Source organism: Aristolochia californica, unplaced genomic scaffold (genome assembly GCF_029961685.1).
Source record: "Aristolochia californica isolate CCGP_79_NKW_82.1479 unplaced genomic scaffold, dmAriCali1.0.hap1 SCAF_16, whole genome shotgun sequence".
Taxonomy (NCBI): domain Eukaryota; kingdom Viridiplantae; phylum Streptophyta; class Magnoliopsida; order Piperales; family Aristolochiaceae; genus Aristolochia; species Aristolochia californica.
In genome coordinates, this window is record NW_027181837.1 from 21,711,638 (window position 1) to 21,729,873 (window position 18,236).

At 38.3% G+C, this 18,236-nt stretch overlaps 2 protein-coding genes across 4 annotated transcripts; both read left to right on the forward strand.

Moving 5' to 3' along the window:
* The first annotated feature begins 1,070 nt into the window (after window positions 1-1,070).
* LOC137953944 (uncharacterized) lies at window positions 1,071-3,315 on the forward strand. The gene is made up of 7 exons (XM_068801507.1): window positions 1,071-1,159; window positions 1,249-1,369; window positions 1,451-1,494; window positions 1,979-2,089; window positions 2,421-2,513; window positions 2,591-2,709; window positions 2,882-3,315. The coding sequence occupies exons 1-7, from the start codon at window positions 1,071-1,073 to the stop codon at window positions 3,004-3,006; spliced, it is 702 nt and encodes a 233-aa protein (XP_068657608.1). The 3' UTR covers window positions 3,007-3,315.
* Window positions 3,316-4,924: 1,609 nt separating this feature from the next.
* Window positions 4,925-8,037, forward strand: LOC137953772 (protein RGF1 INDUCIBLE TRANSCRIPTION FACTOR 1-like). Of its 3 annotated transcripts, none has more exons than XR_011112419.1 (5): window positions 4,925-5,209; window positions 6,639-6,713; window positions 6,813-6,953; window positions 7,034-7,679; window positions 7,783-8,037. XR_011112419.1 is itself a non-coding variant. In XM_068801276.1 (5 exons), exons 1-4 carry the CDS (start codon window positions 5,018-5,020, stop codon window positions 7,376-7,378), a joined length of 753 nt encoding a protein of 250 aa, XP_068657377.1. In that variant the 5' UTR covers window positions 4,925-5,017; the 3' UTR covers window positions 7,379-7,396; window positions 7,552-7,745. The 3 variants fall into 3 exon arrangements, 2 of the variants coding, with proteins under 2 accessions (XP_068657377.1, XP_068657375.1); XM_068801276.1 differs by lacking the exon at window positions 7,783-8,037 and having other exon boundaries at window positions 7,034-7,396; window positions 7,552-7,745; XM_068801274.1 differs by lacking the exon at window positions 7,783-8,037 and having other exon boundaries at window positions 7,034-7,745.
* Window positions 8,038-18,236: the final 10,199 nt, after the last annotated feature.

Consider the following 18,236-nt stretch of genomic DNA (forward strand, 5'->3'; position numbering starts at 1 on the left):
AGAGAAATAAAGTTTTTACTAATTAAATATTAAATTTATGAATTATTTATTTTTAATATTATAAAAGCATAAAAACCCTAGCATTCTATCCCAAGTGGTAGTCCAATTTTAGTTTTTCTCCTTTTTATAAATTAAAATAAGTAAAATAAGGAGAATTCATAAATTATAGATAAATAAGGATTTACTTCCATAAATTTCTTGCACCTTCACCAGGGTGATCCTTTTTATCGAAAAAATAGAAGAGGGGCATGATAATGAAGACTGAATTTTAGGGAATCTACTGCGCCTTCCTCTTTTGTTTGTTTGATTATTTTTTTTGAAAAATTAATTTTTATTAACTACGACTTAATTGAAAAACACTTAATTACAGATAAAAAATTATATAATTATAACTTTGATGTCATTTTATAAGTTTTAAAACTTTATTATAATTAATTTTATTACATATTAGCAGCTTTATTTACTTATTTATTTATGATTTAGTTTACTAAATAAAACAAAAATAGATAAGTATTAGGCTTATGTACATATGATAATATAATTTCTAATATATTTTTTATGATTTTATAAATCGATAAAAAATTATATTATTATCCCATTTACTTATTTTATTATCTATTCTACTGTATTAAAAAGAATAAATAAATATTATATAAAATAAATTTTAATATACTAATAATATTATTTGCAGATATATTGAATATAAATGGTAAAATTAATAGAATAATTTATTTCATTCCTTAATAATATGGATGATGGTATAACATATACCCATTCTTATTTCTACCTATATATCAATATATCGGGTTAGGGTTTAGGGTTTAAGAACTAACAGACTGAATCCGAATCCGAATCGAGATCCGATTGACATATTGCAACTAGGTTTGGGACACCATTGGACTTCAGGTCTAGTTTGAGCCCAGTCTAATTCTTAGTAGTGGGCTGTCAGCGGCAAACAACTCCAGTATGGGCTCTGGCATAGCGCTGGTCCGTGGTGAACGAGCCAGTTTCATTGACCTGCCAGAGTCTCCGAGGCATTTCGTCGAGTTAGCTGCTATCCACCAGGGAAAATGGTGGAAAGGTTTTTCTCAACGCAGCAGATAAGTCCGCGTGACGTCAAAAACGATCAGTTCATCCTCATCTCCGGCCCTCCATCCTGGTAAGCTTCCTCAATATCTTCCTTTTGGATGTCTTCGTCTTTGTTGGGGTGCTTGTTCTTGGTTAATCTCTCTTTGCTGTCTGTGTTAGTGGCAAGACGTCGCTTCTTTTCCAGTTTGCTATTAATTCTGTTCAGGAATGCGAAACCGGTAATGTCGTCTTTATATGCAACAGAGGGAGACTGCAGTTGAATCCCCCTTGTCTATCTCAGGCACGTCTCTCTCTTTCTTATTCATGTTTACTGGGGTACTGTTATCATGTCTCAGATACTTCCTTATTTTTTAAATTTCAGGGTATTGATCCAAGGTCCGATGTCTTTCAAAGGATACAGATGAAGTGAGCAAACTCCCATATTATTTATTTGCCGATTTGTCCTTCGACTGCATGTGCATTTGCATTCATTTTGGTTTTCAGTAAGAATACTGTCTCCAGTACTTTTTCTTCATGGCAGGTGCCTTGAGTTGTTGGATTTGATCTTCGGCCAGCTCTGTAGGGCACCTATCGAATATTGGGATTGTCTCAAAGCTGCAACTCATCGTTGCAGCTGACTGAGTGTATATTGGTCTCGTAGTCCTTCAGTATCCTAATCTCCCATTTTGATTGTTCTATTTCGTTTCTTGGGTTCTAAATTTGAATCATTTATAATTTCCATAGAATGATGTCTTCTGTTTGTAGTACATAGTTGTAGTCTTGTATACAGATTCGAATACCCATCTCCATGCTACCATATTACTGTGATAATCATCCTTCAAGCAACAAAAGAAGCATCTTAAAATTCCATCAAGCATGTTCTAATCAACTGTTTTGCCTTGGTTCATAGATATCTCGAGGATGATGAAGGGATTAAGAAGTACTTTGCAGCGTTTCATTTGCATGGTACATATCCTTTGGCGGTCATAATTGATGATTTTGGTGATTACTTTCAGGAAAAGTAATGCTCTAGCTCTGTTTTTCCTTATTTATGATAGATAATTCTACCATAGATTTTGAGCTGAATCATGGGATGCATATCTTGTTGTATAAATGTTATGTGAATATTAATCCAAAGTAGCGATCAAGGCACAAGACTTGTTCTCCAGTTTACCATCAGAATGTCAAAACTCGTATCTATTTCATGATTCCTGTCTACTCCGAACTTAATAGAGTTTTGGATCAGATAAAGAGTTCTGATGTCCAAACACAAAGAAGTCTATACTTTAGTGCTTCCATCAATTCAAGGCTTTTCTTCAAAAGGGATTTCCAGTGCCATTTTCTTCGTGCAGGAATTGTCAAGAGAGGTTTGGAAATGCAAGAGGCAGAGACTTAGCCATGGTCAGAGTTTTGGCACTGTGTCAGGATGCCATAAACCATGCAAAGTAAACTTCTAGACAGTTGACAGTTTTATTAGATTTTGGTGGCAAGCTCTTCCCTTAGACTCTCTCTGTTTTGGCAGTGAAAAATTTCCAACTCGATGGCCGATGACGCTCATACTGTCTGATACACACCATGGAGAGATTCCCAGATTTTTGTTCATTTATAAGAGATGGATCAACAGCATATTTACTATTAAAGGTATGCATGAGTCTGGCCTGTGAGAACATTTGACATGAACATTAAGCATTTTGTTTCTTAAACATTATACTTAATCTGAATGAATTTATTGACACTAGAATCTTTCTGGAACCAAAATTTTAAATTCATATCAGGACTGGACTGAACCCCAATGTGATTATACTTTCTGAAGGTGATGGGTCTGGGTCATATCTTTTGAAGAGTAGTTCCTCAGCTTTTGCTTCAAGAAAAATCGCCAAATACTCCACTGCTCTACAGTACCTTGTGCTAGACGGTTTGACAGAAGATTTGAATTGATTTTTTTTTTCCTGGTCTCCCTAAGGCCGAATGGATGTTCTTCAGAACTGTAGATCTCCATGGCTAAGTATTTTGTTAAAAGTTGGCTACTCAACATTGCATTAGATTAACCGTAGTTCATTTTGTGGCTGTCTTGTCAAGCTTGCCTTCAGGGCTCAGCCCTTCCATGAAGAAAACCAGGTTTATGTAGCAGATAACATGTAATCTGGAAGAGAGACCCATGTCATAAAAGAGGTATAGGCTTTAATGTATTATACCTAATAGTCACCTTGTAACTTCCCAAATGTGACTACTTTTAATTTATTTAATTTTCTTAATGCTATCCAAATTGAGACTGGTTCAATCTTAAAAGTTTTTGGGATTTGATGGATGATGCCATGTACATATCATGCAAGCGGAGAGGAGCAATTGGCCGGTTTGATATAGGATTTTCTCGATATTTATATTTAAAAAAATTATAAATTATAAATTATGTTTTGTATTAGATTAGTCTATGTCTATTATACTTTCTAGTATATATATAATATATATAAGGGAGTTATTGAAGGGTATACTTGATATTTATACTCCTATCGTGCGCACCCACTACGATACGTTCGACGGGGACAACTTGTACATGATTAAGAGATGAATTTGCTAAAATAACAAGTGGGTCTTTGAAACCCATTAGACCCATTAATGACTTTGTTTTAGAGGCTCTCATTTAAAAAAAAAAAAAATTATTTCAGTGTATCTCAACCTTGTGACTACCCCCTATGGTTAGTCCAAAACACGGATTTGGAGCAACAAATCTCAAGAGATTAGATACTGTGAAGGGGTCTAACTTACATCAAAAGAGTTTGCTAAAGCAAGAAAACTACTATAACAGACCCAACATGTCCCTCAGTTCAGGATAGAAAATGCCATGATGGATATGTAAATTGTAAGGCTCCTTGTCTCTATCTCTATGTCTAGTCTTTCATGAAAGGTGCAACAACTATTCGGGATTTAGGGTTTAGGGTTTAAAATTACGAGGCCATTTAGATGTCTAGAGAGGGTCTTAATGTGACAGAGGTTGATGAATGAATGACCCTAATTGTCGTCTCAAAACACCTCAAACCCTTGCAAAAACTGAAAACCCTATTTTACCTTGCACGACAAAAATTATCTCATCTTACAATAATGTTGGAGAGGGCAGTTTGCCAACCTCATCGAATGGAAACAAATGAAAGAAGGGCAGAGTTGTTGCCGGACTTGGAAGAGGAAGAGGAAGAGGAAGAGGGAAGGGCGAAGGGCTACTTGGACCTACTAGAAGGCTCTTATATTTTTATTAATTTACTTACAAAAAAATTTAAATAAATATTTTGGCTTTAAGCTGTAACTGAAAATTACTCTAAATAGTATAAAATTTAATAAAAAATATATATTTAAAAGTAATTGTTAAATACAAAGAGAAGGAGTACTTTATTGCAAATACTTGATAAGGAAGGAGTAAGGAACAAACGTGCTGTAAATTTAATGTGAGCCCCCGCAAGGCATTTTAGGCACAGAATCCGCTCCCGGTCATTTACTCAAAACTCCATGGACATTTCCGTAAATTGAAGGCCTTCCTCTTTGAGTCCCAAGATCGTAAATGAATGCAACTCCCTGCCCATTTCCGTTTCCCGGTAAAAATAAAAACAACAAAAAAATGATTTTTTTTTTTTTTTTTTTTCTGAGAAAAAAAGGTACAGGGTGGTGGCTGTCTTCCCGCCATAAACCCACCACGCCAAAACCACTCAGAACTCAGAAAGACAGAAAACTTGGCTGCAGGAAAAAAAAATGCCGAAATTTCATTAATTTTCTTCACATTTAATTAATTATTAATTTTATTTTGTTCAGTTCTTCGGCTATAAATACCAGAGGTTCGTTAGGGTTTGAGTCCGCTCCCTCCCTCTGTCTCTCTTCCACTCAGTACTACTCTACCAGTAAAGAAATAAAAAGAATTAAAGCAAGCTTCACTAGCGAATTCTAGAGAGTGAAAGCTCCGACGATGGTGAAAGAATTCGTGATGCCGGAGGGTCGGCCGGCGTGGCTTCGGGGCCTCATGACGGAGACGTTCTTCGTGCCATGTGGGACCCACGACTCCGCCCGGAAGAACGAGAAGAACATCTTCTGCTTGTGCTGTTGCAGGAGCATTTGCTCCAATTGTCTTCCTTCTCACCGCTCCCACCCCCTCTTGCAGGTACTGTGTTAAGGTTTCCTCGACTTCAATTCTCCTCCGTGCCCGAATTCTTGTCTTCTTCTCAACGACGCTTCCTCGGTGCAGAATTCGGCTGAGTTTCGTCTCTCCTCGGCTGGTTTGATCAGTGCTTTAGTACTGGGTGTTTCTGAAATCCCATTTTGTGGCGTTTCTGTTCTTGTTTTGCTTGAATTAATTCGTTTCCATTGCACTTATGATTTTTTCTCCTGTCTTTTCAGTGTAAATAGTACCTATTTGTTTAATTTCGATCATCATTTCGATTATTAAATTCCTGTCTTCAACAGACGCTCCTGAGTCGCATTCACAGCAGCTCTTCTTTCTAGATTTTCAAGCTCTGTGCCTTAGATCATTTCATTTTTTGCGAAACAAGTTTTAATTTACTGTTTCTTCTGAAGCATCTCATGCCAACCTTTCCAATATTCTCGGGTCCTCTTTCTTCTTCTGCTTGGCCGAAGATTTTCCATGGGAGCGCCTTGGATTTTCAGTCGTGATTAATTAAGTAAATTTTCTAATACCTTCTTTTCCTAATTTACCGTCGTAGATTGGGGACGCCGGATTGTTGTTGCCCCCTTTTCCAGCCGAATTCTCGCCTGAGTCGCTTCTCTCTACTCTCTTTTTCTTTTCCTTTTTTTTGCCGAAGAATTCAAAATTTCCGCGTTTCACGATTTTCATCGTTTTTTCTTTATTTTTCCTAAATTCCCGTTGATATTTTAGAATTTGAGTTTCTGGCGATGACTTCTCTCACTCTACAATTTTCCTGGAATGAAATTTTTATTTTGTCGTTATCCGAAATGAAGAAATTTCATTTCCAGAAATACAATTCCCATTTCCCACATTTTCCACCCATTTTCCCAAAAATTTCCCATCCGGTGACGATTCCTTTTCGAAATGGCAAGTCGGCGTTTCGCCGCCTTCGTGCAAGGGTCAAAACCGTCATTTTGACCTTCCGAGTTGCCTTGAACTAAGCGCACACACACAAACCCACTGAAAAAAAAAAACTAATTAATTACTGACTCATACACCAATTATTCGGTGCATGCACGTCAGACGCCTCGATATACACCGTGTGCCCTCGGTGTATACTTCGAAACTGATTAGCGATATCTCTTCGAATTAATCGCGGAGCTAGTTGGGATTAAGGGTGGATGACAGCTATAAGTGTCAGGGGGGTGGACCCGGCACATGTGGTGGCCCAAGGGATGGGGTTTGCGTCAGGGCAGTTACACTATCTTACTCAGCTAATCATTGCTTACAACCCATAATTAGTCAACGTTGGACCTGCAAGATGCCTTTGACCGGCAGAGGACGTCAGAGTCTGACGTGCCAGATGTTTTCAGTGGGCCCCTGCCCCACCTCCGCGAGGCACCATGACTTGCGGTCTTAATTATCGTAATCTCTATTTTTTAAACAGGTGAGGAGATACGTGTACCATGACGTGGCAAGGTTGGATGATCTGGAGAAGCTGATTGACTGCTCTTACGTCCAGGTATGTAATTGCTACGTATATGTATGGCTAAATGTATCATCATGTAATGGTGAATGAAATGTGATATTTACACAATTGGGTTTGAGTATGGCAATGCAGCCATACACGATCAACAACGCGAAGGTGGTGTTTTTGAACCAGAGGCCGCAGACGCGGCCATGTAAAGGGTCGGGGAACACCTGCCAGAGCTGCGAGAGGATGCTGCAGGAGCCATATCACTACTGCTCTCTCTCCTGCAAGGTGATGACCGGAGCTTTTTTATCTTCTTTTGATGGTGATGATGTCGAACATGTTATAATTTTGTTTAAAAGGTGATGCAGGTGGAGGGAGTCGTGGATCACGGAGGCAACCTGTCGAGCATTCTGTACAGGACGGACGACGAGCCGGAGTTCGCGTTCTCGCAGTTCGAGGGGCTGCGGATGGACGGGACGGACGTGGAGGAGGATGAGGAGACGACGCCCAGCTCCGTCTTGGAGGGTTCGTTGCAGTACATGAGAGACTCCTCCTGCTCCAGCACCAGCAGCAACACCAGGGTGGGAGGTAATCTGGGAGTCTCTGAGGATTCCGAGGTGGTCAAGAAGAAGAACAACAACGGGCTCCTCCCCAAGATTATGATGTCTCTGAGCAGGCGCAAAGGTGCCCCTCACAGGTCTCCTCTTTGTTAAAACAACAGAGAGATCAAGGTCAGACAAACAGGAGTACAGGAGTTGCCATTATTCTGATTAATATCGAGATAGTCTTATTAAACTAAGTAATATTAATAGCTGTTGTTGTTATTAATAGTTCACCATAACTTTTTTTTTTCTTTTTCCTTTTTTCTTTTTTTTTGTTTTGTTAGGGAGACAGGCCCGGAAGAGTACTGACTGTTCTGTGGGCTGTTCATGGTTGGAGGAAGGGGAAGGGGCTGCAGTGTCCATTACTAACCCGGTGGCCACCACCTTTCGGCCACCAATTTTGTAATCTCTTGTAATGGAATGCGCATTATATATATATATATATATAATATTATGAATTTTATGAAGCTGTTCACCATTTTCATGGCCTTATTCTCAACCATTGTCTTCTTTAGCGAGAGATAAGGAAGGAGGACATGCATGTGATTAGATCCGTAGTAATATCGTGGAAACAAAGTACAGAGGAGAAGACGGCCGTGCCAACCCGTGACGGAGGGGAGGTGGGCATGTCTACGGCGACCGCACGCAAGGCCGGCAGTGGGTCAGGCGATTGTACTGGAACGAAGCAGGTTTTCTGCAAATCCTGAAACTGGCAAAAAGAAAAAAAGAAGGAAAGAAGAAGGTTTTTTTTTTTTTTTTTGGCGCCTTCTTCGATCGAATCGAACTGGTTTCGAAATAAAGGGGTGTTTGTTGCAGCTGGAGAGGATTATTTGTGGGTTGACAGGGGAAGGACAAGAGGGCTCCGAATTCCGAAGAGCTTCTCAGTTTTGTCTCCGCGAGGCCGAATATGCAGCGATTGCTTCTCGAGATGACAAAAGGATTCGTGACGACGACGCCGTCAGTCCTCGTCCGAGCTTGGAACCCGCTGCGTGCCCACGCGGCGCACTTTAGTACGCCTCTTGAATGGAAAATAACGGCGTTTCTGTCTTTCGTTGTCCGTACTTTTCTTCATTATTTTAATTTTCAAAATAAAATAAAATAAAAATACAATAATACTCATACAACCTAGGGTTTAACGAGCAAGGTTTCGTGTATCCCCGATACGTTTCCGATATCGCCCGCTACACTTCCAATTCAGTATTCTTTTCTTGTTTTTCTTCCTTCATTAAACTTCCTCAAACAAGATTGAATACAATCTCGATTAATCCAGTAAAATTTTCATCATCATAGGGATTACAGATTTAGAGACCTTCACAGAAGACGAAGATGAGGCAGTGAAAACTGCAGCGGGGAGCGGCCACTCCGTCGTCTCCGTTTCTTCTTCAAGAGGAAGGCACGTAAGAACGACGACCACATGCAGTGAAACGGAACGACACGTGAGGGCGAGCTGATGGAGGCTCGCGTGGGTTTGTTATGGGCGCTGCCCATGCAGCAGGAAGAAGAGAGAGGTTGCAGCCTCGCCATTCAAGGCGTGAACAAGTTCGAGGAAGGGGAGAAGTGGGGGCTGGTCGATTCCATTATTTATACGCTGTAGGCGTCATGTCACCTGAAAAAGGAAGTCGTTTCTCCAGTCTTCTTCCTCCTTTTGGAGGCAGCGGGCAATGACATTCACCTTGAAATTCACAGTCATGGGCGGCAGCGGCAGCAGCAGCAGCAGGCAGCACCGCAGGAGACGACGCGGATCAGCATTGGGCGTGAAAGGGGAGCCATGTGGGTATTCTTCTCTCATTGGACCAAACGCAAACACCTTGACGGCATAGCCGTGGCCGACTCGCCGGCGTCGTCGAGTCGTGCAGTGAAGCTGCACCGGGACCACCCTATTTACACTTTTGGAAATCGAACTCATAATTGGAGTGTGATTATTCCGCCATTATAGATACTTCTTCTTTTCTTTTCTGCTCTCCTGCTGCTGTTGTTTTATTAATATTTCACCTGTCACGCAGCCAGCACGTAAATCGAATTCACTGCAGAGTCATATGTGTAGGATTGAACTAATTAAATCCTCGATTACAGATGCTGAGTCACTAGAGCTGATTTGGGATTATTTTTTTCCTGTTTTAGTAATCTTGGGTAGGTACTTCTGTCGAGATCGAGGGGAAGAACACCGAGTCACCGACCATGAGAAGTACGGACTACGGCCTTTTCTGGGCGACGAAAAACTGAAAAAATTACAGTATCTGCTCTGCTCGACAAAATTTGATAAAACCCAGATAGTTCTTATTCTTTAGACCATAATCTATATTACAGAACTGATCTCTGATGATGCTTGACTGGGATTGTCTGGCGATTTTCTGGAGTTCTCTGTTTTTCTCTTTCTCTTTCTTGCAGAATTCAAAGTTCACGCCTGCTTTACAGCTAAAGGTCTCCGTACGGTCTCCATGACGTTCCCCACTCATCAGAATCTGATATTTTCATGGGTAAATTATAAAGAAAATCATTCGTCTGAGACGATTTCCATGACTGTAAATAACGTTTTCAGCCCGAGGAAGAAGATGAGAGCGACGCACTCAAAGTGTTTGTGAAAATGATTGAGAGAAGCCTTGCAGCTTCATCAACAAATGATTCGTTCCTTTTTGATCGAAACCCATCTCTATTTCTCTGCAGTTTCTCCACCTACCCTAGTTCATGCACTGTTCCTGATGGAGAAAGACACCAAACATGGAAGGTGAGGCTCTTGAGGCTCTCACAGGGAAAAAACAAGCATATCATTAATGGCAGTATCTAACTGAGATGACAGAGAAAATCCAAAGGGTTCTGGTTTCAAGGGATTCGAGTAATTTCTGCAAGAGGGGATTGGGAGAAGTCCCTATCTGTGTAGAGAATTGAGCTATCAGCTGAGAGTTCCCACTGGGTTTCTTTAAATTTTTTTTTTTTTCTCTCTGTAACAACTACCCATGATGTCTTTATAAGCCTACACATTTCTAGCTTTCTCTAGGGAGTTGTGGGAGAGAGTGAATGTGAGGATTTAACTTGTTTTGTTCTTCGTTTTGACTTAAAACCCTAGTTCCTTTATGTTTGTTTTCAAACCTAAATCCTAGTTTCTTCTTTTCTCTCTCTTTTGTAAAAAAAAACCCTGGTTGCAGTGTTTGTTGGTTGGTTGAATCAATTCACAAGCATTTTGATTAGCCTGATGATTTCAGCTAAATTTTTTCTTCTCATTAAAGAATCCCCAACATCTTGACTAATGCCTGAGAAAAAGAAAATTTTGGTTATGCTGCCTAGTATAAGCTTGGTTGGTACTGACTGCACAGGACCTGAATCAAATTTCTGAATCCCTACCCTCTGGAAGACTAAATGAATGAAGGGTATTCAGATCAAGTTGAATAACCCCCTTGGATTGAAATATCCATGGCCACAAAGAATGCAGGGCTTCCTCTTCAGCTCCAGCTCTGCTCTCCACTCACCACTCACCACTCACCACTCACCACTCTTATCTTCCTGATAGGAAGCCATTCACAGTCTGATCCATATGAAAGAAAGGAAGCCATGGCAGCTTTCCACGTGCCTCAACACCCTCATTCACTCCCTTTGGCGGCTACCTGTTCCCTCTCTTCCTCTTTTTGACCACTGAGAGAACTCTTCTTGTTGTATTATTGAAGCAACAGATGCTTCTCTCTCCTGTCGACCTTTGAAGATACATTTATTTATGTGGGCATCATGAAAGAGACAGGCGTTTTTAGGGTTTTTTGGGTTGGGGAAGATGGCCAGTATCTCCACCTCAGTTTCAACTGGATCTCAATAAATAGACATTTTTGTCACTCCCTGTGTCTTCTTCCATACACAAGACAGGACACTTCCTTGGGCTATTCAGGTCTCCATCTTTGTCCCTTCCTTTGACCACTCCCTGCCCTTTTCTCTCCCCAGGGGGGCCATTTGGGTCACACTCATTTTCTCCCAAATTTACCTCTTTTTTGCCCTTCATTACACTTCTTCACTATGGCTTGTCACCCAAGGTTTATAGTATTAACGAATAATTGACACATTAGTGTAAGTGCCTTATGAGGAGTGAATTGATATGTCCACCTAAACATCACAAATTTTCGCCATCTCGAAATGTTTAAAATTTTGAAGCATCAACCCTAAACACAAACGGCGGAACAAAGTTTTACGGTATTATATTTCTTATTTTTTGCTTTTAAAAGAAATTTATTTGGTGAAATTATAATGTTTTTCGCCATATCGATACTTAAAAACGTAATTTAGTAATTTAATTTTACCGTCGGAGACTATATACTCGAGTAAACAATGACATTATGTTCCGAAAAACCGAAACATCCACTCTTGTTACACATAATTTAAGGAACAAAAGTTTTGTGAGTAGTGTTCATAGAGTTAAATGTTTATTTGGTTTATTTGTTTATTTGTTTTTGCTTTTAATTGAAAAATATTTGGTAGGCTTGAGAGAGGGTAAGTTGATAATTTGACTTTGGGACTGAGGTTTCCCATGTGGTGGGGGGTTGTAGGTTATCATTTTGTGGACTGTAGTTGAAGAGTCATAGGTTTCCATTTTGGAAGAATTGGCAATGGCAAGCCTTCCCACTAAAGCAAAGACAGCTTTTGTCTATATTTGGTTTTTGAGTTTGGACATGGCCTTGTAAGGGGAAAGCTCATGCAAAAGGGAAACAATTAAGTACCCTAATACAAGCATTTTTCTTTAGATTCAAAATAATTGAAATGATAAAATTTTAAAAATGACATAAATAGTGAAAAACCTAATCCAAAATTAAATATTAAACCAGATTAATCTTTGAAATAAGGTATATTTCAAACACCCAAAAATCTATTTGCTTGTCGAATTCGATATCGTGGGTGCTAAACGAGTTATAGAAATACCGTAAATATCGATAGTATTACCTAAAAGCTGGAACATTGCTTAAACCCTCTTGTATTACACTCTAATTAATGTACTTAATTACATAAATAATTGCAAAACGCGAAAAAGAGAGATTGAAATGATACCCGACTTCACTTCTAGTCTATGTGAATTTTTCATTTAAGAAAGTAAAATTTGCAGGGTTTCTTATCCATAGTGAAGGATTTGAATTTCCTAAAGTTCATTAATGCATTACTTCAAATGATAATTTAAACCCTAAATCCTAAATTTATCTCCATTTGATTACAAAATTCCCTTAAAATAATTTTAAAATATACTTTTTTTTAAAAAAAAAACCCTATTTATGAAATGTGTAGGTCAAATTGAAGTTGTAACTAAATGACCTATTTCCCGTTAATTATTAATAAATAACATTATAAATGTACCAAACTCCAAATAGTAAAACATCTAACACTGAGTCTCATGGCAAATATGCACCATTTTATTGTTTTGGAATCAAGTTGTCTTAGATTCAAACAAATCTAAGTGACTCGTCGTGGACCTGACCAAATCTAGTCCAACCGGAACATCGACATTTTCGTCGACGACTAGGTTTTACCTGTAGAGTTGAATAATGAAGATTGAAGATTGTAGTTAAGCTCATTTTAGGGCAGACATGGGGTCACTACAAATACTACTCATTGTTGTCAAACTTTCACATAGTGAGTGCAAAAGCTGCCTACTTTTCACTTAGAGTCTTCTTCATCTTGATAAATATATCCTACCCATTTCAGGTCTCACCTAGTGGAACATTCAAATTTCCAAAAACTAGAAGAATGCAAAGCTTCATTTGAAGAAGAAGATGTTTCATTCCAAAGCATGGAGGAAGTCCATGGTCTAGGATTTAAGGTTTTAAATAACTGAACAAAGAGAAGCAAAATACAAGAGAGTATATTCAACGAAAAATGGTAAAATATTCATTATTCATGTCGATTTTTTATGTAGTAAAATATTTTAGTACCCTTATAAAAATGATACTATCAATTGTAAGCCTTCATAATCTACAATTTTATGAAACAAATTGAGATCAAATTGTAATATAAAATTTTATAATTGTATATTATCTTCACATGAAACTTAGAATTAACTAATGAAATCTACCAAAAAGGTTATATACCCAATTTTATTTTCAATGTGACCATCAAATTTAAATTGAATAATTTTATTTTATTTTATTTTTAATCAAATTTAATGATAAAATACAGAATAATAATATTATAAATATAATAAAATACATATTTTTCAAAGAAAAAAAAAGTTTGGAGGAGTTCAACACCATCTTTCAAACTTGAAAGCATGCAAGAAAACTGAGAAATCACCCAATCTCTTTTTCTTTTTGATTGCTTGTTTCCAAGGAAGAAAGTTGACCCTATAGAGAAGGTGATGTCAGGGACTATTCTGTTGAGGAATTGGCATAACAGAGTGGAATGACTGACGATGCTGAGAATGAGGAGAGTTTCATGGTAGTTGGTAAAGAGCAGAAGATTATCTGGGAGACACACAGGAGAATCTCCTACCTTTTCTGCAATAATCCGGAAGATTATCTGAGAGACACACAGGAGAATCTCCAACCTTTTTCTGCAATAATCCGGTAGACATTCATATGTAAACCACTCAGCGAAAAGCTGTGATCAATGACAGATAGCTCAAACACAGGTTTTTTCTTTTCTTTTTAGTGGCGGTTGTTGAGACCGTAGCAGAAGACTACAGAAGTTGCAGAGGCCATGAAAAGGCATAAAGACATATTTATTTTGTAGCAGATAAAACAAAATAAGACAGAAAACAGTGTTACCAGTGATTACTCCCTCCTCTTTGAAGTCTTTTCTGGGGAGAAAGAGAAAAAATTGAAATAACAGAGCAACGAAATTGTCTAATTTACAGAAGAACCTGCTATGTAAATCTATCAGATTTAGTATAACGGAGCAGAAGGTAGTTTGTGTTGCTGCAGAGCTGAAAATCTTCAGTTACCTTTCAAGTAACTCACCATCACAACTAATTTATAGTTAAACTTCAAATCAACCAATGCGCGTGCAGAAAAGCCTGAGAGCACTTTGTACCAGTTTTTTGTTTTTTCCACAGGGAAGAAGAACCACTTTGCACTAGCAAACACCATATATGGTTCACATACACAGGATTGCTAACTCAGAAGCATCATACCAAGACCCCAAATCCGGTCCGTTAGAAAAGCTTTTCAAGGCAAGGTGGAAAAGGGGTCACATACTTTGATTCACGTGACAAGCAGAGAAGAGGGGAGGTCACATGTTCTTCTTCCTTTCTGCCTGAAGAGACAGACTTTTGAGAGCCATTAAATTTTTTTTCAGAAAGGACACCCGCTGGAAAATATGAACAAAAACCTTCTTCAATTTTTTCTTCCACCCACAACTGACATAGCTCAACTTCAAAAGCAGAAATAATTAGTAAACTCCAATCTGGCAAAAAAAACCACCGATATAGTATTTATTTTTTACAGAAAAATAAGACCTGGTAAGTACAGAAGTTTGACAGGCAGCCAACTAGGCAAAGGTATAGGTAAAGCAGGAAATGCTGGAAAAAGACGGTAGCTACAAAGAAAAAGCAAATGTATCAAACAAAAGAAAGGACGAATACTGAAACTTGAAGGGAACCAACTTGGGATGAAACACTGCCTGGGGGTTGTTGACAGAAGTGTTGCTGACTTCCCATGTCTGTTTCCCTTCGACTTTCTCGAGAATTATCATGTCAAGGTATAGGTGCTTCACTCTTGTCTGCAAAAGTTAAGTATAGATCACGTCTTACTGTTCAGTCAACCTTTACAAGACGTTTTTCATGGAAAAAGTTAAATAGATCAGATCCCACTGTTGGGTTACCTGAATTACTATTAATGACTTGTAGAGGGAGACAGTTATTTTAAAATACCAAAACACAAGGCTTCCTATACAAGTGTAAGTAGATACATGCAAATTCATATTAACTTTAACACTTTGCACTAAAAGAAGTGATGATCACTGGATGATTTACTTGAAGAGATTTTCCATTGTGCCCTATTACTTGCAATATCAACTCCAATAAGTTCCCTAGTCTTTTTACCACCATGGAAAAAAGTGGAACTCAGAAAAGGAGGCTTAATATCAACATCATGAAACCAGATAATCTGAGTGTAATAATCAACCTTGTAAGTGCACACTAAATAGTTTGAAACAACTCCAGGCTTGAAACAAGTAAATCTTAAAATCAAAATTTTATCATTTTTCAGTTAAGGTACACTTTCCCCAACTCAAGGCTTTAGGAGGAATTCTAATTTGATAAGGCAAACACCAATATCAATTTGAAAGATAAACGAGAGAAAGGGAGTCAAATGATATGACTGATGCAGACCTACCAGAAGGTGCAGAAAAGTGATACAACTAAACAAACTCTCACACAAGCTAACCGGTTCTATAGGAGGAAAAGATTCACCTGTAATTGGTTTTTTCCCAGTTTATTTTGATCTAAAACATTAAAGCCGATGGAGACATTCTGGTTTCCAAGGAAATTATCTGGGGCATGGCTTGAAAATAAAATAACCCAACAAAGGATTTAAAGAAAATGTAAATTTTTTAACTCATTTTCTGTTTTTATTTTTTGACAGACATGTGGATATGGTTTTAAACAAGGGGGCAACATCTAGATCCAAACAAAAGGAAATAGAGCCCATAGGACAAAACAAACGTCTAATATTTGAAGTAACTGAGGCATCAGGTATGCATCATTTTAGCACTGAAGAAATCTCCAAGTTGCTCAATACATTTGCAAGACCCTCCTGAAAAAAGCTGTTGTTTATTAGGTTGAAGGATGCAATAAGAGAGAAACAAACTGACATATTCAAGAGAATATATTAACCACCTCCACCAAGTAGTACTATGTACACCCAAAATTGACTTTGCTGCAACCTACATGCAACGATAGTGCAATGATGATTGAAACTCTTCTTTTTCAAGCAAGGCACAGACAAACTTTTGGAGAATATATAGACTTCTCTCTCTCTCTGTTTTCTTTTTTCTAACGGTCTTCCCACATTTTTCTGCCCAGTTAATAACTGTAGACACACTAACTATTTCTCTGACAAGTGTTGCATTAAGTTTGGCATGCCTGCTTGGGCAAACTCATTGAATCATGAAATTACCGAGCCCCTGACTGGACATGTGGTTGGTAAATTATGAGCACCAGATGAAATGCAATAACTGGCTCAATGCATGGCTCAACTTGCATCTATCTCAGCTCCTTCCTATTCAACTTCTGCAACACAGCCTCCACTTCCAACTGCTACTCTTGTGTCAGCTCTACATGTGTGTCCTGGGTCTTTGTGGGTAATTGACTCCGGAATATCCACTCATATGTCAGGTATGTCTTCTTTGTTTACTGGTCTAAGGGAGTCTTCACTAGTTAGGCATGTTACACTTGTTGATAGGTTTGTCTCTTGTTCAGGAAGTGGGTAATGTTACACCTACTCCATCCATGCCCCTTAAATCTAGGTTAGTTTTGAAGTTTCTTCACAATTTGTGGTTTGCTAGTTAACTTAATAAATCCTTGAATTGTTATGTAACTCTCTATCCTTCTCACTGTGTGTTTCAAGATTTCAAGATGAGGAAGATGATTGGTTCCACACCTGACAGAGGACTATACCACTTGGAAGACTCGTTACAGACTTATTCACCTGCCTTCATGCTGCGGTTTCACCCTTCTAATGGTATCTACGACTTGTCCACCCTTCAACTGGGCTAGCATCAGCAGGGTATCTTCCATTAAGTCAGACGAAGAGTTGAAAATTGTTTGAAATTGTTCATTCTAATGTATGGTGACCATGTCCAGTTCCTAGTATTTTTTGCTACAAATATTTTGTTTCTTTTATTGATGAGTGCAAATACACTAGTTAGGTGTATCTCCTATGGGAGAAATCTGAAGTATTTAATTTATTTCAAGTTTTTTATAATGAAATAAAAACCCAATTTCGTGCATCTCTCCGGATTTTTTGTATTGACAATGGATTGAAATTCATGAATCATAAGTTTACTACTTTTTTTCAGCATCATATTATTCTTCATCGGTCATCTTTTGTTTTTACTCCATAACAAAATGGAGTAGCAGAACCTAAAAATAGGTATTTATCAGAAGTAACTCGGACAATGCTTATTCATATGCATGTACCCAAATCTTATTGGGGAGATGTCATAATTACCTCATGCTTTTTCATTAACAAAATATCTTGGTCTGTGCTTGGGGATTAAATTCCTCTTCAATCCTTCTACTATTTTATTTCCATTGTCACCTCGTATTTTTTGTTGTGTATGTTATGCCCATGTTTTTGGTACTTCTACAAATAAACTGGCACCACATATAGTCAAATGTGTTTTTCTTGGGTATTTTAGGACACATGTTTTTGTCTTTCTCTTAGGAAAACGTTTGTGTTTGCTGATGTGCATTTCTTCTCTACTTCTGATACAATGTCTCCTTCATCAGTCACAATTCCAAGTGTTGTAGCTTCTGCACCTATAGAAGATGTCTTTTGTTCACCATACTCTATTACTGTAGAAAAACCTTGTAGGTGTATAAGCAAAGGCAACATGGTCAACAACGAGGCACAATTTCCTCTCTCTTGCAGGTTTAAGCATCTTCTTCACCTTTAGATCCATGGTCAACAACTGGTTTACATCTTCCAATTGTTCTTCATAAAAGAATTTGTTTGTCTACTGGCCATCCATTGTACCATTATGTTTCCTTTGATTCCTTATCTACAGGATACAAGCAGTTTGTTTTGTCGTTATCATCCTATACTATTCTTTCTTTTGTGCTAGAAACTCTTTTGTCACCTCAATGGAAGTATGCTATGGATGTTAAGATGGAATCGTTGATTGATAGAGGTACATGGAGTCTTTGCGATGTTCCTTCAAGTGCAACAGTTGTGGGTTGTCGTCGGGTATACACATTTAAATATAGAGCAGGTGGGTATATTGAGCCATATAAAGCTCAATTGGTTGCAAAGGGTATACTTAGATGTATGGAATTGATGTATTTGAGACA

Bases quoted from the DNA above. Each gene is read 5' to 3' on its own strand.
- LOC137953944 (XM_068801507.1), top strand. From the start codon at position 1,071: ATGGTGGAAAGGTTTTTCTCAACGCAGCAGATAAGTCCGCGTGACGTC. The intron at 1,495-1,978 runs GTGAGCAAACTC...CTTGGTTCATAG, and splicing joins TTTCAAAGGATACAGATGAA to ATATCTCGAGGATGATGAAG. The intron at 2,090-2,420 runs GTAATGCTCTAG...TTCTTCGTGCAG, and splicing joins GGTGATTACTTTCAGGAAAA to GAATTGTCAAGAGAGGTTTG.
- LOC137953772 (XM_068801274.1), top strand. From the start codon at position 5,018: ATGGTGAAAGAATTCGTGATGCCGGAGGGTCGGCCGGCGTGGCTTCGG. The intron at 6,714-6,812 runs GTATGTAATTGC...ATGGCAATGCAG, and splicing joins TTGACTGCTCTTACGTCCAG to CCATACACGATCAACAACGC. The intron at 6,954-7,033 runs GTGATGACCGGA...AAGGTGATGCAG, and splicing joins ACTGCTCTCTCTCCTGCAAG to GTGGAGGGAGTCGTGGATCA.